Genomic DNA, 22,653 nt, shown 5'->3' on the forward strand with positions numbered 1-22,653 from the left:
ACTGGTCACATTAAGTAATGCCTGTTCGTCGAGGTTAAGGATGTCCCAATTATCACTGTATACACGCATGTATTTGAATATAACAATTTCCCTTCAAGACCATGGCCTTTAAAGTCTTAAAATGTCACAAGGCTTATGTAAAGAAACATAACTGATATGAATGAAATTAAATACAACATTCCATACTGCAAGCAAGAAGTATGCACAAGATTCAAACTCCATAAGTTAAAGTTCTATGGACAATGATGCTAAAAAGAGTACACTGCCCCAAAAAATTGAGTTTATTTATTTATTTAGCATACCATTAAGAAAACATGTCAATTGACAGCGCTAGTTAGCTTTGTTTAGGTATGAATTATACTGCGCTTAATCATCATGCTAATAAAAAAAAACATTGAAACACAAAATGGTGTTTCTTCTAAAAACTATTTAAACGAATATTTTGGATGATTTCTATTTCAATCAGATTATCCAAGGAAACAAAGTAAAAAAAAAGAAACATTATCTGGCAGGATATGTCACTTAGCCTTTTCCGAATGTAGACTTTGAAGTAACAGGAACATGGGGAAATTAAATCCAATATCTGGAGGTAATCGAAAAGGTGAAATGACTTAAATTCCCCGTCCAAATCTACAAAGGAAATGTGAGTTAACGAGACAAGGTTAAAACAAACTGAATGAAAATCATATACATGTGGCCTTTAAAACCGTCACACATCCAAACACACGCGCACAAACACACACACAAACACACAAACACACACACAAACAAACACACAGCTCATCAGAGTCCGTTCAGTAAAAGACACAGATTTGGGGTCAGATGGGCTTGGTGGTACTGTTATAGACAAGATGCTCCCTGTCTTCCATGGTGGTCAGCGGCGCGTTGTTGACAGGCACGCGTTGGTGCTGTGGCGACTTCTTCTTACCCTTCATAAAGCAATACAAGAGGATTCCCAAGAGGATGGCGATGGCGATAGCCAGGACGGCCGCTATTGCTATAACACCTGGACAAATCAAGGAGCCATTACTTTGGATACGCTTTAATGCGTGGGTGTCCAAACTACGGCCCATAAAAAATCTTATAGGCATTTTGTTGCATTTCTCAGCTTCAACACTAGATGGAAGGAGTGACTCAAACAGGGTCTCCATTATTTTCCAATTATTGTAGGAATTTCAGTATTTTCTTTTACATAAATCATTTTTTTAAAATTCTATCTAATATAGACTTATTTTATTTGTTTTTTTAACGTCAGAATGGACATTCTCTTTGTCCTGAAAACTTTGTTTCAATATAGACAACTGCTGCAAAGGTATAGATGTCCAATACAATTTGACTGGATCCATCAAAAGGGATTGGATGCCTAACGCCGTCAATGAATTAACACTCAAAAATACATTTTAAAAACCTGAACTTTTTAAACACCTTTTTAGCCAATGAAAGTGGAAGGATTTCAAGTCGGTCCTCGCATTTTTTGATTTTTCGGTAGCCAACCCTTGGAGAATAAAAGGCTTGGAAACCCCTGCCTTGTTGGAATATAAAAAAAAAACAAGTGTGCAGTTGCCTACCTGTCTGACTGCTAGCCACTTGGCTCTCAAACTCCTGTTTTCGGGCAAAGACATCTTTTTCTGGAGGGGAGGAGAGATCAACACATCAACACAATTTGACTCCAAAATTCGGCTAAGCTAAAAAGATGCCGCACCGGCGACAAAAGTTGTTCTGGCGTGTTTTGACGCAAATATCTAAACACTTCAATTGTTTTATTATTTTTTTCTTAGAACAACATTTGATGTTGCATTTTGTTAAATGAACTATGACAAACCGTAAAGGTCTCACCCACCTGTCACCCCTTTGCAGAACTTCGCACAGGTTTCCTTGGAGTCAAATCGGTTTTCGTTGCCCTGGCAACCACCGAAGTTAAAGCGAAAGCAGTCTTGGCGGAGCGGATTGTAGTACCACTTGGTCAGAGTGTCCCTGCAACTGCCGGTCTGCGGCGGCTCCGTGCAGCGCACTGTCAACGACGGAAATTTAATACCAAATTCTGACTTTCAATGACTTAAAACTTAAAACTCCTCACCTTTTTGCTCATCCACTGGAATCTGGAGCAAAATCTGAAAGGTGTTGTCCACTGACATGCAATAAAACATATGAATTCAAGTCTGTGCTTCAACAAAGTGAAGGGAAAAAAATATAAAAAAGTTTCTTACGGTCATTGCATTTTTGTTCATCAGAGCCGTCGCTACACTGAGCCGTTGAGTCACACTCCAAGCCTGGTTCCAAACAGCAGCCGTTTGCGCAGGTGAACTGCTCTGCGGTGCACGCCACGCCGCATTTTTCTGTCAAGGAACACCGAAAAAGCATTTCAGCAATGACGCTTAACAGATTACAGTATCAATTTCTGAAGAGAATTATTTTTAGAAAAAAAAATTAAAGTTGCAATTGCAGAATACCTTTTTGATCCGGAAGTGGTAAAGTTCTCCCAGTACCCCTTTTCTCTGAGGAAGTGTGGGAAAGAAGAAAAAAAAATGAAGCATCCTCCACACAACAAATACCGACAAAGAATCAAGAGCAGCTTTTATGAGACATATTTCGGCGAATATTGTAAGCATCTATCAATACACAAGGAAATTGTGAAACTCAATGCTGCCCCAAGCCGGATACGGAAGGCGTGCTGCACTAAATTTATAGCCAATGTGCATTTTGGGATTCTAAAAGAAGCCTCATCTAAGGGAAGCTGACATACCTGTGCCGTAGCATGCGTTTGTGCACTCGATCTTGGAAAGATAGTTATTCAGGTTTTCCCTGCAGCCCCCAAACACGAACTCCTCGCACTTTTCCGAAGCCCCGTTGTAGTGCCACCGAGGGAAAGCGCCACGGCACGGGCCGACCTTCTTGGGAGCCATGCAGTGATCTGCGGAAAGAACGGCAAATTGTTACATGAAGCAAGAGGGGTCCAAACTTTTTTTCTCCGAGGGACACTTTCAGGAAAATTAAAGGTCGCGGTAGACAAAGGCTAGATAGACTGAAGTGTTAGGATATTGTATCATTTCTAAACATTTTTTTCATTTAAAAGTTTACTAACGTGTATGCGATTAAGAATCTGAATACACATGCATTTATTTACACTAAATTTTAAAGATACATGCATTTATTTACACTAAATTTTAAAGATACCTTTTCTCAATGTGTAACTAACGTCAACATGAGATTCAATGTACATCAGTCTTGAAGTTATTATCTCACATCTTTAACCTGATCTTTGCTTTAGCCTTTTCCCCAAGTCCAAGAATAAAAAAGGACTACACAATGCAGCATTGTGCAGAGACATTTATAAAATAGCACGACTGTCCGACAGTGTCGGTGACACAGAGTGACGTCGTCTGTCTGTACACGGCTGAACATGAGACACTCTAATACCAGAACGTATGCTCATCCAACATGATGTCATACAAAAAGCTAACGTTTTGTTTTGAAATGAATGTATGTATTCAATGACAGATTACAAACTTCCTCATAATAAGATATAACAATGTTTTGTTGTACAAGATTGGCCAAATTGCTTGCTAGTGGGGGAAAAAAAATAAAAATAAAAAAAATATTGGATTAATTGATCTTTCAAAGATAGATGGAATTTGGTGAAAATTAGTAGAAACATTGGAACATTTCAATTTCTTTACAAATGTTTATCAACATCAGTGGATTAATGTGTTTTAAAAAATGTGAACTTTTCACTCAGATTTTAAAAGTTACCCTTTAAGTAGTAAATGAAATTAGGATGAGTTATTTTCCCCATTTCGCTCTACCTTCAAGTGTGAAGCCTATTTAGCACTCCAAACAAGATGTAAATGGATAATTTAGCTAAATTGCCCAAGCCCTGACAATATTCCACTTTGAATAAATCATTTAAAAATATAACCAACGGCTAAGTCCAAAAGCCATCTGATGACTTGCAATCAATTTGGAGGACAACTGGAGTGTTTCTTGTTGTCGAAAACTTTAACTGAAACAAGACCGACAGGTTTTGTTGAGTCGGGGGGTGGAGGGAGTGCGACAAGTACACTTTTCACTTCCGCTTCCAAAAGAAAACAAAAAAGGAACATTCTGGGGAATGTGTGGTTTTGTGATTAAATGACCTTTAGGTGGGTTTCGATACCAAGGGAAAGGACAATAAGGCGGGCCAATGGCAGGTTGCAGTTCTCTTATCTTTAGAGGGTTTCATCGTCATCACCGGGAGGAATTAGGTGGACGTGCCTTGACAAGTTTATCGCGTTAAAAGAACAACAATGGCAGAACAACAGGCGGTCAGTTCCTCAGAAACAGGGAAATGCTGAGCAAAACACAGGAATGGGAATGTGAAGGATAAAAATACAGGTATGTGAGGGGGAAGAAATGAGCGTGGGGGTATTGACATGTCAACAAGTATGGTGACGGTCAGTGGAAAAAGTGGTTTAAAAGTTGAAGACCCCGCTGTTATTTTGCAAAAACAGAAATTCACACAGCAAAAAACAAAAAGAACAAACAGGGCGCCTGCTTAATGGCTGTTGTAATTTTTCGCATATTTGCACAGTTATGTACTGTATGTCAATAGCACTGTAAAATACATTTGGTGAGCTCAGGAAAATCGCTTAGTCTAAAAGGTCAAATGAGAATTGAAAAGGGTCCATCAAGGAAATTTCCAAGGCCACTTATAGTAACATTGGCTTTTACGTAGGACGGAAAAGTTGCAAATCGGATCGGATACTTACGTTCCGATTGTTCCGGGGTAAGAACCAGAACGGTGACCTTGGTGGAATCCGATTGGCCTATAGTGTCCGTGACAGTCAGCTGGAATTTGTACATCCCCGACGTCAAATTGGACACGATAATCTGGTCGCGAAAGTTGGTTTTCTAAAAGGGAAACAAAGCCTTAGTTAGCAACGGGGCGCACTCCGTAAAACGATTCACGATGACGCACCTCAATGACAGCGTCGGGATAGTCTGTGAGCATGCTCCACACATAGGAGGCGATTTCTTGGTCATCTTTGCTTTCGACACCATTCAGCGTCACTCTGTCCTGAGGTTGCACCACACGGTCCTGACCACCGTTGGCCACGGGTGGGTGGTCAGTTTCCTCTGGAGTCAGACAAAAAGATAATGCTTTTTGATTTTGCAAACACGGAGCGTCAATTCCCCCAAAATCTAATCGGCAGTAACCTGGAAATGCCCCCAAATCAGCAGAAAGACACCAATGAACAGGCCACACGCTACACTAAGCACTCGGCATGTGCAAACATGTTAAAATGGCAGTTTCTATTCTAGTTATGTATGGAATCAAAGTGGTGTCAAAAACGTTTCCATAAAATTTGAAGCAAAATAACGAAATTCAAGCAGGCAAAGCCATCTGAAAAGTAAAATGAGAACACTTCCAATGTTTATGATTTCATATCGGGTGACTTTACCCGCTGTATAAATTTATGTATTCACACATTGATTCATTTTCTGTACCACCTATCCTCACAAGGGTCGCGGGGGTGCTGGAGCCTATCCCAGCCAACTATGGGCAGCAGGTGGGGAAGGTTTCATTATTAAAAATACACTTAAAAACTGTTTGCAACCTTATTTTCCTGTTACAAGAAGGATTTTTGAATATTTTTCTTTTTAAATTACACTGCTATTACTGGATTTTAATGTTGAATTAATTCTGTTCAAATTAGAGTAAAACCCATTGGGGTATACTATGTTTCCCCTGTATCAGATTGGGACTCAAATGCAAAAATATGAGATGCTAGAAAGTATAAGTCATGAAAAATGAAAAATAAATTGCCTTACATAAGTAAAAAAATGAAAGTGGTCTTACTTGGTGGGACATCTACCTCCAGGTAGCTTTCATAGACAGAGTCTAGAATGTAGTTGTAGTAGCCTTTCTTCCTGACAAAGCGACAAACGTACTTTTTCTTGTAGAGACAGTCAAGAAGGAAGCAGGATTTGATAGCGTTCTCCTCAAGACCCCCCTCCATGAGGGCCACATTGCACTTGGGCTCCTTGCAGCAGGCCTCCACGCAATCCCGGCGGAGGCTCAGCTCGGGGGACGAAAGGAAGGTGGCCCCGTCTTTCACCGACTCATCGGCGTCCAGTACGAAATCCTCGCGGCCCTTTTTAAATTGAGCCAAACAGTCCTCGCCGCCCACCTGTCCGGAGACGCGACCCCAACAAGCCAGAAACAGTAGCACCAAGCACGGGTATATCATGATGAAAAAAAAAGAATCAAATGAAGTCTTAATCCAGGTTAAAAGCGGCGTCCTAGCGCCACCTGCGACGAAACCGAGGGCAATAATTAACGAGCGAGGTCTTCCTGGCAGGATCGGGCCGCCAGGAGTCAACACGACAGGGGCAGGTAAACTGTTCGGATGTTGAAAGTAGTAACGAAACAAAATTGCGCGATTGTAAAAAGTACAGCCAAACCTCCACGTTCGTAACTTCGTAAGTAGAAGACTCCCAAATATCGATCTCTCCGAAGAATTATGGCGTGTGACGACACGGGCTAAATGACTCACCCTTCCCTCACCTGGAACAGTGAGACAGGAAGTGAAATTCCACCCGTGAACATGCCACGCCCTTATTTCTCTCCCTCTCTCGCTCGCTCTAAAAACAAAACATTCACAAAATAAGAGCAAATATTAAATATATATTCACAATAATCATAACAATTTCCAGTTCAGTATATTCATAATAATTACCAGTTCAGGATGTCCACAGCCTGCTGCCTGTATAGTTGGCTGAGATAGGCTCCAGCACCCCCTAAGATTAAATAAATAATGGCAGTGGCTCCTTAGCCGGTAACCAGTCAAATAGCCCTATATGGCCCCATATGGCTATTTAGCCGGTAAGAATTCTGTGTGGGGTAAATAGTAAGAAACTATGGCTATAAATAATAGTCATTAAATCCCCATTCACCTAATGTTAAAATCTATCAATTGGCAATAACACATCAAATTTCAATAAGATTGGTTGAATGGTTTAGAAAATTCCCTATTCACTCAATGTTAAATAATAGGTTACCGGCTAAATAGCCCCTGGGACTATTCGACCGGTTACCGGCTAAGGAGCCACAGCCATAAATAATAATATTCATTTTAGTCAGGTTTTCCCTTTGAATGTTCCATTTATTTATTTTGAGTATTAGAGTACACAATAGTTGTTATCAAACTTTGTTAGGTGCATTTTTCACCTGAGCTGGCCAAGGGAAGTATGTCTTTGTATGTCTTTGCGCGATTACTCGTTAAAATATTTCAAACGTCATTTCACATGTCAAAAATATTTGAGGCTGACTCATTGGTTGAGTCATGATTTACAGACCATTATGAAACTACAAAGGTGAAACCGGCAGATGCCAAGCGAAGTGTGATGTCACAAGTGCTAAAGGTTGTGTTAGAATTAACAAAATTTTCAAATGACACTGTCAACGCGTTTTGAGTGTCTATACAAGTGTAACTGCGTTAACCATTACCATCCAACTTGTAGCTTTTCATTTACATTTGGGTGAAACCAACAGAGCAAGCACTAGTATGCTACTACAGGCTGCTCTCTGCTGGCTAACTCATAACACACAGCAACAATAAGTCCAGGTTGAAACTGCAGGTTTTACTGCAAAATTCCGATTTTTTTGGGCGATAGCTTCACGTGACATCATTGGTTTGTGAAAACACTGATCCACCTCAATACATAATTTATTTTTTGAGGGACAATTTCAAAAATAATGGATTTCATTAGCACGTCAGCCTCACGATTCTAAGATCTGTTCCATCCTAGGTTTTGACCTTTTTCTGTGGCGTTTCCATGTTCTCCCCGGGCTTGCGTGGGTTCTCTCCGGGTACTCCGGTTTCCCTCCACATCCCCAAAACAGGTGTGCTAGCCTAATTGCAGGCAAAATTCTCCCTGGCTTTGAATGATTGCAAATGTGTCTCCTTTTACCCAGCAATTGGCTGGCCACCAATCCAGAGTGCATGTATAGTTGGCTGGGATAGCCTCCAGCACCCCCCACGAACCTCATGTGGATAAGCGGTACGGAACACTCTTTGATAAGATTCTATTATTTCACAGTGTGTCAAAATCGGTGATAATGGGACTTTAAAACATGCCGCCTGGGTCTTTATGGCTGTGACTGACCTATGCTCTTCCACCATCTGACACACACTAACAACAAACACACACCCTGTCGTATAAGTGGTTTACACGCAGGCACACAAGCGTATCTCGTTACCGTCGTCCTCTCGGCGCAGGCAGTGGGTGTTGCAAGAGGAGAGCGCCACCGAGAAAGAGAAAGAGAGAGAGAGGGACGAGCAGGGTGAGTCAGTGTTACAGTGGAGGCAGACGCGGAATACGAGGACGAAAGGAAATAATACGCAGCGATAGATGGGCCGGAGCCTTTGAGCGCCTGCGTTTTTGGGCCCTTCACCCCAGGCCGTGGCAGCCATGGCGTCAGAGGCCAACGCCCATTCCAGAGTGATGTTCCAGGCGGCGGGCAAAGTCGACCAAGCGGGTCACCGCAAGCTCGGCAAGCTGACCGTCAAGTACAACCGCAAGGATCTGCAGAGGCGGCTGGACATTGAAGAGTGGATAGATGAACAGCTGCACCTGCTCTTTGATTGTGAGGTAGGGGGATTGGGCTGGCAGGGGGTTTAGATATTAACAGCAGTAACAACACTATGTAACAGGGATATAAAACGTACGGCCCGTGGGCTGGAAGCGCCCCGCTAGCAGTTGGTACGGTACGTACATGCTTTTAATTTTTTGGTCTAAGGTGCCGTAAATCAAGAATTTTGTGAGTTGTCACCAATTCGGGGTGTCCTCTCAGCTGGGATTGGATCCAGCACCCCTCCGTGAGGATAAGTGGTTCAGAAAATGAATGAATGTTTTTAAAATGTGTAAACAAGAGTAACCTGGAAATGTATAAAAATCATAAGAAAGCCATCAATGAGTGAAATCAATAGAAAATGATCCAAAATGTACAGAAAGTAAACTGGTCCACCTGCTGTATACCAGGGATGTCCAAATTAAGGCCCCGCTGCCCCGTTTTTATTGGCCCATCATTGAATATGGCCCGCACAAGAAGCTGAAATTCAGCCTGCATTTTGTTGCACTTCTCAGCTTTAGTACTAGATGAAGCTTTTTTTTACTTGAACCATGTCTCTCTATTAGGTGGGGGGTCAAAACCTGAAAAATACAATATAAGTTATCATTAAGTGGTTTAAAAAGAGGATTTGAATTTTTTATCGACTATCATAAACCATGTACATATACTTTTTTCATGATCTCAAGGGACTGTTGGTCGAAAATTCCGCTTGTAGGCTTTTACCAACGGCCGCTTTGCATTGCTGTCTAAATTATTTAATCGCATCTCTAATTTATGCAAGCGTTGCCTTGGCCAGCTTCTTTGCAAACTTCACACCTTTAGAGAAATAGTAAACCTTGCAGAATATCACTTCAGTTATCGAAATAAATGTACACAACCCGCATTTAGGTCTGTATTTTAAAGCTGTCATCGGTGCTTCATCCTAGATTTTTAAAGTGCATAAATCAATAAGAGCAAGTTAACTTCCATGAATACGGACAGATAAAATTTCCAGTAATCATTAGCCTTTATTTCCTCACGTTGCTTTATTCCTATACGGTCGTTTGTCTTATATATTAATCACACTTGTCGTGTATAATCGTTTTAATGCATTCATGTTGGTTTAGTTTGATGATGTTTAAAGACGAGCTCTCTGACAGGGAAGGCAAAAAAAAGAGTGATAAGTTGAACGTGTGTTGTCATTATCATTGGTGGCATTTTGTTTCCTGTGCATGGTTTCCCGGGTAACAAGGAAGTTGAAAACAGTGGGTGGAGCTATACAATGGATTCATCTATACCAGGGTTTTCCTGTGGATTATCAGATAATTAGAAAAAACAACAACTTCTTCATACAATTAAAATCAGAGAACACATTCCTAGCATCGGGCAGCCTAAGGTTTAAATAGAAACATAAAAACACTGTCCTCATATTGCGGTTATTCACCTCTTAGTCTTGGAACCTATTAACTGTGAGGTATTACTGTACCTGGGGAAAAATGGGGAGACTGTGGCAAACTCCATACAGCAGCCTTCTCTGCTGGCCTATGAAATATCTGAATCATATATTATATTTTGGCCATCAATACTTATTAAATAATTCCAAATGGTCTGTTAGCTTCCTTTCATTGCTTTCCCCCCTGGTTGCACTGCTTCCAGATGTGTGTTTTCATATTGAAGCATTTAACCAATCACATTTCAGCCATTATTTGTTGCCAGGGTCAGAAATATGCCTCAAGGCCTTCACAATCAGTTCTGCAGGCTCTGGTGCATTAAACAAGCGTCGATAAGACTGTTGCTTTAACCAATCAGATTTCGAGTTGGCAACACCACAATGCATTGTCGCAGGCGTAGGGATACGTCATTGCCTTGTCGCAGGCGTAGGGATACGTCATCGCTTTCACCAACTATGATTGGCTAGTGATTAGCCATAGCTACCAAACTGTATTTGGAGCAAACTGCACACGCAAATATTTTGTTGTGTTGATTTAAAGCCATTTTCAAGACGGACTATGCCAGAAATACGACAGGACAGGCTCGACTTTCAGCATTAGCTTCGATGGCGATAGAAAAGAGGGAAGAAAGAAAGGAGGATGGATATTGTGTACAGTTAAAAAGGATTTTTGGTGAGTAAAATATGGCTATATTCCTAAATAATATTTCAATTGTGGGCCAAGTTCTGATATCTGAAAAGCTCCAGTGTTTGTATTTAATCACTGCTGCTAGGAAGTGGATTTTAGCCCATTTTAGTGATTTTTTTGCCGTTTCGCCATTGACGTCCATCGCTGTCTTTTCCCGGGGAAATCACCCCCCGGCCCGGTTGTAATGTCTGAAAAGCTCCAGTATTTGTATTTAATCATTAAATGCTGCTAGGAAGTGGATTTTACCCGTTGAAGGCGCTACGAGAAAATACACGGACCGCCACTGCAGGAATGTCAGAATCCACCTGGGATTGAACCCTCCATCTCAGAATTCACCATTAGGCAAAGTAGTGAAAGAAAAAAAGAAAAAAGGTGCAGAGGCAAGCAGAACAGAATAACATGGGCTCTGGTCCGTCCTGGTAAGATACATCAATTAGAAGGGACACTGGGGACATGGCGGGAGGGTCCATGCACTCCAGCACTCAGCACTTCACATTGATTAGCTCTCTCATCACCCAGGGAACTGTCCAAGCGCAATCTTCTCCGACAATAAAACCTTTTCAACCGGAAAACATTGCGCTGGAAAAGCAAACTACCCTGTCAAAAGTGAGCGTATCTGCTGAGTCTGGATCGAAAGCTTTGCCCCCCTGAGAACAGACTTCAAGTTGTGAAGATGACATAATAGCTGATCCATTTCTTTTATAGCTTCGGTTGATGATAATAATAATGAGAAGAAAAAGTCATAGTAAGAACTGCACTGGTGTTTTTGTTTCACAGGCACAGTGGAAATCTTGCCGCTCTATTTTACAATATTTTCCATCTGAGTGACTGCTCACTGGTTTGGAGACTCATTTTACTCTGGCTCTTGTAGGAAGAAGACATCCCAGAGCTGGAGATTGACATAGACGAGCTCCTGGAGTTATCAGATGAGGGGCAAAGAATTCGAGTACAGGTAAGCCATGGGTATACGGTCGATTGGTCGCCGGTCTTTTGGTCGCCCGGAAGGTTATTGATGATTACCATTTAAATCATTGCTCAAATTACCTAAATACAAACTGCAAATTACTATTTAGTCATACTTAATGCCCTAGTAATTATTAGGCTAAAGAAAAGCTCCAAATTTCCCGGACTTTTATTGTTTTTTGTTGGAGAACTTGTTAAGACCCTGACTGACGTAGCTTCTTAAAAGGGACAACGCATATACATACAAACTCTTATACACTCATACGTCGGCTCAGTGAAACTGCTCATGGCCATTGTTGGCTTTTATTGATGCGTGGACAATGTTGTTTTACCTTGTTTTGTCGCTGGTCTTTTGGTCGCCCGTTGTCGCGGTCCGGGCAAAAGACAGCGACCAATCGACCGCACACAAAGCCATGACATCAGGAGTGTCCAAAACGTTTTTTTCTGAGGGTCGCTTTCTAAAATAAAGCAAAGGATGTGAGGGCTTCCCAAAGTGAGGACCCACCTATGATCACAGTTTGAACACCAATACATGCCTGATTACTTCTGGATGAACAGTGGAGAAATATTTCATATTTTTTCTAAAAATGTCTGCTTTCAGGAGTTGATGCAGGAATGCAGGAAGCCAATTGAGGTGAGCCGTTTAAAATGTTCTCAAAAATATTATTTTAAATGCCTTTTTTAAAATTAATATTCCGTAGGATTTTGTCAACGAGCTGCTCTACAGGATAAAAGGACTACGCAAAATGTCAGGTTCTTTGAAGAAGTAGTTTTACGTCAAATGAAGAATGGAGTTGGTCCCAATTTCTTATGTTTACCGTTCGTATGCCTGTATGTGTGATGCATACCCTCAAGGTGTTTTTCCCCCCTGCCCTTTTCCCAGGTCATTAACAAATGGACAGCAAAGCAATTGAATGAATAATTTGTGGACTGTTAAGATATCATGTCTCCCTCAAACATATAATGCTCCCGTGACAATATATTCCTCAAGATATTTTTCTGTACATTTTCGTTTGCCTGTTTCTGTACATATATTTTAATTCACGAGTGGCATATGACAATAAAATGAGACATTTTCAATATTTGGTCAAGTTTGATACAACCAGAGATGATCGGCTATTATGCAAGGATGTCCCGATGGGGTATTTTTGTCGGTTCCAAACCTCGGAAAATGATGCAATCAGGCCCCGATTTTTCAGATCTGGGACAGTATAAGATAATATATAAGGATAGTATAATGTGTTCCATACACATTCAACGACTAAACCGATGCGGCTTTAACAAGACAGTAAGGTGGAAAGTCAGTTAGTGAGATTTATTTGACAGCGTGGCGCTAAATTCCAAAGGGGATGTTGACATGTCAGTTTAGGAGTAAACACAACAGAAATCATTATCATCATCAGGAAGGTCCATTAAGTATACACAACTATTATGCCCTTCCATTTCCTGTTTCTGGCCTGTGTACAACATCGCCAGAAATGGCTAACACATTGCTAATGAGCTCCAGAAAAAGCATAATGGAGACCCCAGAGGAGTGAAATGATGGTTTCTCCGCAGTTGGTTAGATTCTAGAAAAATCGTATTATTATCTTAATCAATATTGTAGTGTCACAAAATTAAATTTGTAATTTTGCCAAAGAAAAATCGCAATAATACTTGATTAATGAAAGTCGTTTTGTGGCTAATTTATACGTTACGTGACCCAGAAGTTGTTTGGTTTTAAGGCCTTACACTTTTGGAGACGTAAGACCGTGCATGCAAAACTTCCTTTGGTGTAATATTAGTTTATGATTATTATATTAATATATACTGCTTTATAATTCATTATTACGTCTGTTTGGAATGGGAGAGATTCCTCACTTGATAATCAAACTCAAAAAGGAAAAAAAAAGAACTACCTTTTTGACTTTGTTTTCTTTTTCTTTGCGCGTGTGATGTAAACATTCCTGAAACTGCAAGGCATATATATTTCGTACCGTTGAGTCATCTGCGTCAGCATCAGGACTTCCGTCTCTTTTTTGGTGCGGTGTAATTGCTCGTGCGATGCTCCTTCCTGTCATATTTATCGTGTCCTTCCCTAAGGATGAAAAAGGGTAGGAGAGATCATTCACAACACTAAATACTTAATAAGCACGCTGCGTGGCAATATGGCAACAGCTTGCTTCCAATTTTTCTAGGTCAGGGGTGTCAAACTTGTTTCTGTCGCAAGCCACGCTAAAGTTACGGTTTCTTTCGAGAGGGGGGCCCGTCGTGACAGCCCAAAAAAAATGGAAAACAGGAAATATTTATATTTCATTAGATTTTTAAAATGTATTTTTAGAAGAAAAAAAACAGAGAAAGCTAAATTACATTTTCTTTGTTTAAAAAAAAAGTTTGTGTCATCTTAAAAAAAAAAGAAGGCAAAAATAGTAAATATTCCCTGTACATCTCTAAACTTCATTTGAATTTTTAATACACCATTTATAAACAAAGCGCAGTAGTGCACAAAGTCAATCCCGCATCTTACAAAATCCTTGAATCCAAGTTGTGCTACCTGAAACAGCGGTTACAATACAGGTCTCCGTCACAGGTGTGACAGCGCAGAGTGGCGTCGTGGTTACAGATGCAGCACCACGGGAGTTCATCGTCATCACTGTCTGACGGCACCGAACTAATGGCCGCTGGTGGAGTCCTACCCTTGGCCGCTGGATCTAGACCCTGTCCAACAGATTTAAAAAAATAATCGTAATGATCACAGAGCTGAGAAACTTACTGTGTGTGGGGTATTGTTTCATACAGGCTTCTTGGAGGATTTTTTCTTCTGTGTGTTTTTTGGCGCTTTGTGTTCTCGAGGTATGTTGTAGCCGCTGGCTTCATCTAGCGCGGCTTCCTCCGAGAGCTGCAACAGCAGACACGTCAATTACACCAAGTAAGCTTGCTACTGTTGGTAAGTGGTCTCAAAATCAATGAGTGTTATATGAAAGTGGCATCCGAGTACCTGCTACTTACCTGCTTTAATACCCTCATTATGGCTTCATCTTCTGTTTCCTCATCACTATTAGGACGTTGGAAATCTTCCATCTTAACTAAAAGGGACATAGTTGTTTTTGTTGTTGTTTGCAGAAGCTTCAAAGATAAAGTCCTACTTAAATAATGTTTATAGTTCAAACCTTTGTCTGGGTCCTGGCCTTTCATCTGAGCCAGCCTCTTGGCCACCTTGAGGATTTCTTCTGTGGTACCACGATCCCTTTTCAACTCTGCTTGGGCCTCTTCCAGCAAATGTGCCGCCTCCTTCCCAAGCCGCTCCCTTGAGTCTTGGTTTTCATCCATATTGTCCTCTAGCGACCGGTCCTGCCCTTTGTTAAGATCATTCATTGATCCGTCGTTACCTGTCAGCAGACTATCATCAGATCAACTGTATCTCATTAAATCATATTTAATAGGGGAAGAGGTCTTTATTTTTGTATTTTAGTAAGAATTAAAAAAAAAAGTCCGAAATATGAGGAACCACGTTTTCTTAGTAAAATTTCTTTGTTAAATGTGTTTACTTACTGCATCCAGGATTTGCAAACTGTTCGTCAATGACAACTTCCTCTGTCATCTGAGTGAGAAGATCATTGGCTTGCTCGGTCTGGGTCCTGCTATCTGGAGGCTGGTGGAACTAAAGACAGTAACACAATAAATAAATACACCTGTGTGATTTATAACAAGACGGGTAGAGCTCACAGGTCGGGGAGCTTGAGAAGGAGGAATTAGGCCCTTTAAAGCTGCTAAGCGCTCTTCCATATCCTGCGAAGAAGGAACAGGCTTGCTGGGAGCTTGCAGGGCAGCGAGGCGAGTTTCAATCTCTTTTTCAGAAGGTATGGACTCTGTACAGGACATAAAAGACACATCATATAAACACAAAAAAAAATCACGTTATCTGACCTTGATTGGAAATAGGAGGAAATGATAATACTTGGTGGCATGTCTTCTTTCAGCTTTTGAAGCCTGTCAGCAATTGCCTGATCCACCTCACTTAGACCTTTCGGAGTGGGGAGACCTGCTTGAGACTGGACGCTCCCTGCGTGAGGTTGTGTCTTATGTCCCTGCTGTTTGGCTTCAAACGCAGCAACTCGTCTGTAGAGCGATTGCTTTAAGAAAATGCATTTCCAGGATAATCATTTGCTTTACAGACGAGGCGAGAACTCACTTTTTGTAGTTTTGAGGGGGAGACCATCTTCCTGAGTCGTCTTGAGTACTCCCACTGTGTATAGTGGTGCAAAATCAGAAGTTCAGACTAGATCCAATCATGTGATTGGAAATCAGCCATGATTATGTCATTTTCAGGGGATGGGAATTGGGTAAAAAAAGGTGCAGATCCACAAAATCGGGAGACGCAGACATGTCGATCGGGACATCCCTAGTTTAGACACTAAGCAGGTGCAATTGACATTCACTTGAATGAAATACCTAGTCAGATGATCATGGCATTGCTTGCAGATCTTCTGCTGGGCGTTGCCATAACGCGGCAGCACAGCATTAAAAGTCAAGCAGCTCGAGCAGAAAGAACGGCCACAGTTTTTACAACCGAGCTAGAAAAAGACGTGAATAAATATTGGACGCTATGACAAAAAGTGACTGTCAATAAAAAATCGCCAAACAGAAACACCTTACTTACCTCTTTTTTAAAGACACCAAACTTGGAGGTACAAGAATAACAACGATTATCCATGCCTCTCGGTTACTGGTTAACGAAAGTACCGCGGCGTCCACTAAATCGGTGAGGCGCTACGATTTACAAGGCAATAATGACCTAAATGTTGTCACAATCCGAACCAGGAAGAGTTCAGGATACTGTCATATGACATCATATCCTGTTTTTGATTCTTCCAATGGGCTTTCACTAAAGCAGTCAGCGGTTCTTGTTCAAAACAGTAACGGCGATTACTTAAAAGAGAAGCTTTTGATTCATCCCACGAGACATTTGGTGAGTGTTAACCCAATTTTTGCTTCACGGATCACATTTAATAATGATCACGTTTCGACAGAAACTGCAACATTTATAAAAGTATCAGCCCCCACGTTCTGTGCACGCAGTTTTTCTTAGTGATTCTTCCCCTGCAAGATGTTTGCACATTGCAAAACGCTCAATTTGTAGTTTGTTGCTCAAATCGCCTGTGGTTTTTATCTCACACTCATTATGAGGGATGTCCCCGATCAGAAATCGGATCGGAATTTATCGTAAAACGGGAATGGGTTAGAAAAAGATCATTTTTTTAACAAATGTTTTGATGTGGCAGTTAATGGGTTAAGTAACAAAACGATCCATAAGTATAATACAAGAATTTATAGTTATACAGGCTATTTTGGCACTATTCAAACAAACCTTGAAGTAAGAAAACGTTAATGTCCAACAAATCACAGCTAAAAAGCTTTAAAAAAAGCTATTCAACATTAAAGCCATGTGAGACGCCTATTGCCGTCAATGGCAGCCAAGGAGTTAATACTTTCAAATAAATAAATGCATTGTAAAAGTCCAGTCTTTCTTTACCTGATTCCGATCCTCTAAGAATGACGTGATGGGTCCCGATTTCTGCACATCTCTTTACGTCTAGGTGACCAGTCGTTTTCAAGAATGGCAGAATGTGAGGATGTGGAATGGGAGCTCTGCAAAGAGAACATTCAACCTCTGAGACGGGGGAGAAATATGTCATCCCTGCTACAGGCGATCAGTCACAGCAAAGATGGCCTCAACCCTGCAATCCTCCAAGAGAGACAGTATGAATGCCTTGGACGATCTTAGAAATATTTTTCGTAAAATTATCATAGAGATGCTGAATAGTACACTGCATCTTTCACAGGGCTTTCGAGTCTGAATTACGTCTTTACGACGGGGACGACCCGCTTGACGTTTGGGATCGGTATGTGCATTACGGACAGTGGAGATGGGACCGCAAACGCCTCATTTAACTCTCTTTTCCCCCCGATTCTGTGACAAATAGGTACATCAAATGGACAGAACAAATGTTTCCTCAGGGGGGAAAAGAAAGCAATCTCAGCACGTTGTTGGAGCAAGCCGTGACGCGTTACGTGGACCAAACAAAATATCACGACGATGCCCGCTACGTTGACCTCTGGATCAAATATGTATGTTTTTCGGATGTTTACTATCAAAGCTGTCTCATGCTGTCATATTGAAATGGTGTGTTTGTTAGGCGGGGCACTGCTTGGAGCGCTTGGACATTTATAGATACATGAAAGCCCAGGGAATAGGGACCACCAGAGCGGCCTTCTACATTGCCTGGGCCGAGGAGCTCGAGAACCGTGGCGAATTCCTCAAAGCCGACTTGACCTTCCAGGAAGGAATCAAGATGTTTGCCCAGCCTCTTGATAAGCTACACCAGTTTCACAAGTAAGTACTTGCTTTGAATGTGATGTAAATGACAATTTCTATGTCCCGATTCTGGTCGTTTGACTCCCGACCCGATATTTTTTGCCGATCTAGCAACCATATTTTTAAAACAGAAAAATAAATGACAAGTTATATTTTTTTTGTACCAACGGGAGCCTTCTGGTACTTAGGAAATGCTTTGTTTATCTACAAATATTACACGGTGCTCCGTTATTAAACCCAGACGCCATCTGGAATGCAGTTAAGAAAAAAGAATGATTGGGTTCTTTAAATACATTTTTTGATTTTTGAATATTAACATGTTTAACCCCTCAATTGTGTGCAAAAACTTGAACGTGATGACAAATATGCCATGTTATTAGGATGCTGCAGGCTCGCGTGTCGCGGCAAGCAATAAAAAAAGTGGACGAAAGCGATAGCGATAGTGATGAAGAGCCCAAACAACCTGAGAGAGTTTCTCTTGCTGAGCTCAAAGCGCGAGGGAAGAAGGGCATCGTTCCCATCGTCAGGACTGGACCTGCAATAAAAAGTAAGTACAATAGTAAAGAACCCATTGGAAGGCAACGTGTAGACAAGAAAGTTCTGCATCGGAAGAGAGTGTAAACCAAGTACTAACGTTGCAATGTGTGCAGGTGTCCCAAGAGGCCTGAGTTTACGTGCTGGTCCAATGGGCGAACGCAGTAGTCATGCCAGCAACCATAAATTGATGATCTACGACGAGAACGAGGCAGGTGCTGGTCCCTCGGAAGCCAAATTTGAGCCTTGGTCGGCTCCTCCTACTTCCAGAGCCAAGGAGAATGAGAAAAAGGTGGAAAAATGGTGCAATGTCAAGGTAGAGTCAAATGTTACTTCATTTTGATGAATTTTGAATTATCGCTTATGACATTTACTCACCTTTACGTTGTTTTTGGATATCCAAGATGCACCAGAAGTCAGCGTTTGGAAGCACAATGGCTCCGCCTCCTCTGAAACCCACTTTCCAACCATTTGTCGATGAGTCAGAAGAGACTCCCAAAATGTGAGTGATCAATAAGTCTGTTGGGGAGGAAAATGAGTCTATAATCCAAATTGCAAATTTTGTATGAGGAATATAACATTAAAAGTTACAAGCCAATACAATCGTTAGCAGAGTGGACAATGTAGTGTCATCTAGTGTTGAAATAGCAGATTGCAATCTCTTACCAATTGCAAGATGGCCAATAATGCATTGGCCTACTTAGGAATGGCTTGTTACTTAAACTATTGTAATGCACAATTGTAAATTGAAATGAACACTGACATATTTATATAAATATGAACTATACGTATATGCTCAGGACGCCACACAAGATCATCCCGACAGTGAACAACATTTTGTCGGCACGCAAGCCCCACAGAGACGAAACTCCTCTGAAAAGGTTGCTGGAGCACCACCAGCCGCCGACAGACGACCAATCGGCTAAAGAGCTCGAAAAGAGCATGTACTGTAAAGAGCTGCTCTTGGGCGGCACTACTGAATTCAGCTTGGAAGAACTGCGTGCCGAGCTTTACTTCAAGAAGAAGAACTCGCAGGTGGCCGCCAACCCTGCCAAGTCGGCGGAGACTGACCCCGAAAAGATATAAAACTTCAACTCAGCTACAAGAGCCAATGCTCCAAAATGACAAACTACCTTTAAAAAAATGTGACTCTTTATCCAGTTAAGGTAATTGGGCTTGCATTACTTGTGTAAACATACCACAATAAATAAATACACAAAACCAAAAAGGTATTAATAGTAAATGCAATTTTTTTTCAGTTTCAGTTCAGAGTTAAAATATATTTGTTCAAAATTTGCTACTGGGACGGACCACAATAGAACTTGTTACTGTAGTGTATAGTGTTGTTCTATTCTAGGGATACATCCATTCTCAAAGTCAGATTTTTTTTACTCTTTTGTCTCGGGGCTGTTTAATTACATACTGGAGTTGCGGACTTATTGTTGCCTATAGGTTCAGAGTTAGCCAGGAGAGGTATATGGGTGACCATCGTTCATTTGGAACTTGTTAACTCTTTATTTTAGGACATCCTCTATTGTCACTTGTGTTTGCTCATCTTTAGGTTCCAGTAAATTCAGATTGTAATGTCAAATGCAAAAAATCCCAAGAATGCAACTGTTTTAGCCTGAGGTAAACTGTACTGTTTACTGTCTCAGCTTCCAACATTATACATTTATTTGTACATGTGTGAACTGTTCCATTTACCTTCTCTTCTTTTTTTTATGTATATATGTTGTCTCAGTTTTACAAATATTGGGTCCTACCCCACCTTAAATAAAACTGACGATAGACAATTACTTTGTGCATCATTAATGCTAAACTTCAATTGAAAATTGGATATGATTATTGAACAAGCAAAATTGAATTCAATAAATCTATTAAAATAAAGTATGGGCCAGCTCCAGCCCGCAGCAAATAACAAATATAATTGAATAGGGGCCACACAATAAGCTTAAATCCAGCCTATGTTTTGTTTCACATCTCAGCTTTAACACTAGATATAGATACATTCTTTTTTTCTGCATTGGTTGTTTCAGTAATGTAAATATAAGTAGTATATATATTTTGGAATATCCTACCTTTGGATTATTTTGTTGCTTGTAGCCCTTAACTCATTCTTGGGGGGCCTGGAAGGGATTGTATGATATTAAGAAGTTCAATATGAGGATTGGGATACATTTTATTGTCTGTAAATGAGCCAGTGACGATCAGAGACGCTATCAATTCATTGTGGCAGCCTAGATGGCAGACATAAAGAATGAAAGCCTAAGTACGACGTGTCCTGCGACAAAAAAATGACTTTGACACCCCTGCTGTCTCGCACGTGCAACATTGGAGACTTTAATCACATAGTGGAAATATGACCGCAGCCAAGACCCTCTCAACTGGTGCGTTTCCAAACTGTCTACATTGAATTTTTGTCTGGGAAAGCTGAGAGCAGCTGAAATTCTCTGATAAATGATGTGAAACATGATGCAGTTCCACGGTACCAACACAGCGTAACCACGCTATAATCTACAGCTCGCTTTTTGACAGGACTTATTAAAAGCTCATCCCGTGATAGAAAGCCAGCAAGCAGGCGGTGAGTGCCATAAAATGGAAAATCTATAACGACTTCTTTTACTGCAAAGTAGGAAAATAGCGCAAACAGGCCCTCGGAGCACCTTTTTTTTCTTTTTTTTGTCCTCAGCTCTTACTTTGAAAGACAAGTGCATTCATGTTCTGCAGGCCATGTAGCTTTTAACCTAGTTTTTTTCACCACTCTCTCTGTTTCATTTTTAGAATTCACAAGTACATATTTTATCAGAGAAGAGAAAAGAACTGCACAGGGTTGATTTGCTTTGGGAGAAAAAACACATGAAAAATTTAGCAGCATATTAATAGTGTAATTTATAGGGATAGTTCCTATGTAAGAAATGAAAAGTAACAGGGAATAAGAAATTTAAAACGTGTTTTTTTTCCTTTTCTTTTTTTAGAAATAAATTTTTCATCAGGGCTTGGCACGGGGAACTAGTGGTTAGCATGTCTGCCTCACAGTTCCTAGATCGAGAGTTCAATCCCCGGTGAGTCCATTTGAATTTTTTAACACAAATGTAAAATAAAATCATTTTGGCACTGCCACCCTTCCCAAAACGCGACTCAAGATTGTTCCAGCTGACACGAAACTTCATAATTTAAGTCTGTTTGGGGACCTCCACAAACATTGCAAGTACGTATGCCCCAAATCCAGCTTCTCTGCTGGCACTTTCTACATGACTTGACCTTAATGCATTTTCCTGCTTTGCGCCTCATCTTAGTGACTCTATAAATTATTCAGGAAAAGATGGTGGTGAAAGGTGCAGCCATTGTTTCCTTTAAACAACCGGTGTCGAACATAGGGTTCACGGGCCGGAATCGGTTCAGCCTGACTTTGTAGCTAACACATATGCTTTACTTATTTTTCCGACATGGGCGCTGTAAAATTTGAATTTTGTGATGGAGTCCACGCACTATTGCACTTTGCTCCATTTCTTATCTGGAGCAATATTTGTTTCTTTGCCTCCTGCAGTCAAAAGTGTAGCATTGCCAATGAGTTAAAAATGAAGCTCACCCTGAAAAACTTTTCTTTTCAGGTCACCCTCCACCTTTTTTTTTTAATAGAATGGTTCCGCCATCTGCCAACCCTGACCCTGTTATTCCATGGATAATACATTTGAGTGAACAGCAGCGCAGTAGGTGAAGGCAGGTCCCTTAAGTTCTTATGTCACCTGGATTATGTGTAAAGGAGACAACACGGTGGGGGGTGTAAGGTATCCCGGGTGTCTCCTTACAGTCATGGGATGCCATAGGCAACTAGAAAAAAAGGTTCAACAAATAATTAATTTGAGTTTGTTGTTATTGTTGTTGATTTTGCTCCAAATTAAATTTAGTAAGCTGCTATTCAATTGATTATGCTGAGAAAAAAACATGTGTTTCTTTGTGTAGTTGCTATTTGGGTTTGGAGTTTTAATTGCATTAGTTTTGTTGGATTTTAACATTTTCTTTTGATCCTTTGCAGGGCAAGTGACTATTTTTGGTCAATTAAAATGAATTAA

The 22,653-nt window shown here is 40.8% G+C and overlaps 5 protein-coding genes across 7 annotated transcripts in view; 2 read left to right on the forward strand and 3 right to left on the reverse strand.

The window, feature by feature from the left end:
• Positions 1–275: 275 nt before the first annotated feature.
• Positions 276–8,348, reverse strand: spint1a (serine peptidase inhibitor, Kunitz type 1 a). Its single transcript, XM_077620421.1, has 12 exons — positions 8,212–8,348; positions 6,717–6,777; positions 5,837–6,621; positions 4,955–5,112; positions 4,746–4,887; positions 2,744–2,911; positions 2,451–2,495; positions 2,208–2,336; positions 2,078–2,128; positions 1,841–2,011; positions 1,569–1,628; positions 276–1,006 (listed from the first exon to the last, which is right to left on the reverse strand). The coding sequence occupies exons 3-12, from the start codon at positions 6,225–6,227 to the stop codon at positions 819–821; spliced, it is 1,503 nt and encodes a 500-aa protein (XP_077476547.1). The 5' UTR covers positions 6,228–6,621; positions 6,717–6,777; positions 8,212–8,348; the 3' UTR covers positions 276–818.
• On the forward strand, positions 8,213–12,771 carry ppp1r14d (protein phosphatase 1 regulatory inhibitor subunit 14D). The gene is made up of 4 exons (XM_077620429.1): positions 8,213–8,631; positions 11,600–11,680; positions 12,293–12,325; positions 12,393–12,771. Exons 1-4 carry the CDS (start codon positions 8,452–8,454, stop codon positions 12,459–12,461), a joined length of 363 nt encoding a protein of 120 aa, XP_077476555.1. The 5' UTR covers positions 8,213–8,451; the 3' UTR covers positions 12,462–12,771.
• zfyve19 (zinc finger, FYVE domain containing 19) lies at positions 11,492–16,515 on the reverse strand. Of its 3 annotated transcripts, none has more exons than XM_077620424.1 (12): positions 16,331–16,515; positions 16,123–16,244; positions 15,863–15,916; positions 15,629–15,789; positions 15,397–15,539; positions 15,223–15,331; positions 14,841–15,059; positions 14,680–14,756; positions 14,468–14,569; positions 14,225–14,388; positions 13,668–13,768; positions 11,492–12,149 (listed from the first exon to the last, which is right to left on the reverse strand). In XM_077620424.1, the coding sequence occupies exons 1-11, from the start codon at positions 16,382–16,384 to the stop codon at positions 13,690–13,692; spliced, it is 1,284 nt and encodes a 427-aa protein (XP_077476550.1). In that variant the 5' UTR covers positions 16,385–16,515; the 3' UTR covers positions 11,492–12,149; positions 13,668–13,689. The 3 variants fall into 3 exon arrangements, with proteins under 3 accessions (XP_077476550.1, XP_077476551.1, XP_077476549.1); XM_077620425.1 differs by lacking the exon at positions 11,492–12,149 and adding an exon at positions 12,157–12,892; XM_077620423.1 differs by lacking the exon at positions 11,492–12,149 and having other exon boundaries at positions 12,992–13,768.
• Positions 16,483–20,376, forward strand: bub1bb (BUB1 mitotic checkpoint serine/threonine kinase Bb). The gene is made up of 9 exons (XM_077620422.1): positions 16,483–16,639; positions 17,268–17,430; positions 17,514–17,573; positions 17,655–17,799; positions 17,868–18,064; positions 18,427–18,593; positions 18,697–18,896; positions 18,985–19,082; positions 19,381–20,376. The coding sequence occupies exons 2-9, from the start codon at positions 17,288–17,290 to the stop codon at positions 19,664–19,666; spliced, it is 1,296 nt and encodes a 431-aa protein (XP_077476548.1). The 5' UTR covers positions 16,483–16,639; positions 17,268–17,287; the 3' UTR covers positions 19,667–20,376.
• plcb2 (phospholipase C, beta 2) overlaps positions 18,510–22,653 on the reverse strand; it is a 45,743-nt gene continuing 41,599 nt past the window's right edge. The window contains exons 35-37 of the mRNA XM_077620430.1: positions 18,959–19,099; positions 18,681–18,843; positions 18,510–18,581 (exon numbers count right to left, since the gene is read on the reverse strand). The gene's annotated coding sequence lies outside the window, so the exon portion shown is untranslated. The remainder of the gene's footprint in view (positions 18,582–18,680; positions 18,844–18,958; positions 19,100–22,653) is intronic.

Source organism: Stigmatopora argus, chromosome 15 (genome assembly GCF_051989625.1).
Source record: "Stigmatopora argus isolate UIUO_Sarg chromosome 15, RoL_Sarg_1.0, whole genome shotgun sequence".
Lineage (NCBI taxonomy): Eukaryota > Metazoa > Chordata > Actinopteri > Syngnathiformes > Syngnathidae > Stigmatopora > Stigmatopora argus.

Excerpts from the sequence above, each read along its gene's own strand:
- ppp1r14d (XM_077620429.1), top strand. The coding sequence starts at position 8,452 with ATGGCGTCAGAGGCCAACGCCCATTCCAGAGTGATGTTCCAGGCGGCG. Across the intron at positions 11,681-12,292 it reads GGCAAAGAATTCGAGTACAG|GAGTTGATGCAGGAATGCAG; the intron begins GTAAGCCATGGG and ends GTCTGCTTTCAG. Across the intron at positions 12,326-12,392 it reads AATGCAGGAAGCCAATTGAG|GATTTTGTCAACGAGCTGCT; the intron begins GTGAGCCGTTTA and ends AATATTCCGTAG.
- bub1bb (XM_077620422.1), top strand. The coding sequence starts at position 17,288 with ATGGCAGAATGTGAGGATGTGGAATGGGAGCTCTGCAAAGAGAACATT. Across the intron at positions 17,574-17,654 it reads CCGCTTGACGTTTGGGATCG|GTACATCAAATGGACAGAAC; the intron begins GTATGTGCATTA and ends TGTGACAAATAG. Across the intron at positions 17,800-17,867 it reads TTGACCTCTGGATCAAATAT|GCGGGGCACTGCTTGGAGCG; the intron begins GTATGTTTTTCG and ends TGTGTTTGTTAG.
- spint1a (XM_077620421.1), bottom strand. The coding sequence starts at position 6,227 with ATGATATACCCGTGCTTGGTGCTACTGTTTCTGGCTTGTTGGGGTCGC. Across the intron at positions 4,888-4,954 it reads ATCCCGACGCTGTCATTGAG|AAAACCAACTTTCGCGACCA; the intron begins GTGCGTCATCGT and ends TTTCCCTTTTAG. Across the intron at positions 2,337-2,450 it reads ACCACTTCCGGATCAAAAAG|AAAAATGCGGCGTGGCGTGC; the intron begins GTATTCTGCAAT and ends GTTCCTTGACAG.
- zfyve19 (XM_077620424.1), bottom strand. The coding sequence starts at position 16,384 with ATGGATAATCGTTGTTATTCTTGTACCTCCAAGTTTGGTGTCTTTAAA. Across the intron at positions 16,245-16,330 it reads TTGGTGTCTTTAAAAAAGAG|CTCGGTTGTAAAAACTGTGG; the intron begins GTAAGTAAGGTG and ends GTCTTTTTCTAG. Across the intron at positions 14,570-14,679 it reads TAATGAGGGTATTAAAGCAG|CTCTCGGAGGAAGCCGCGCT; the intron begins GTAAGTAGCAGG and ends CTGCTGTTGCAG.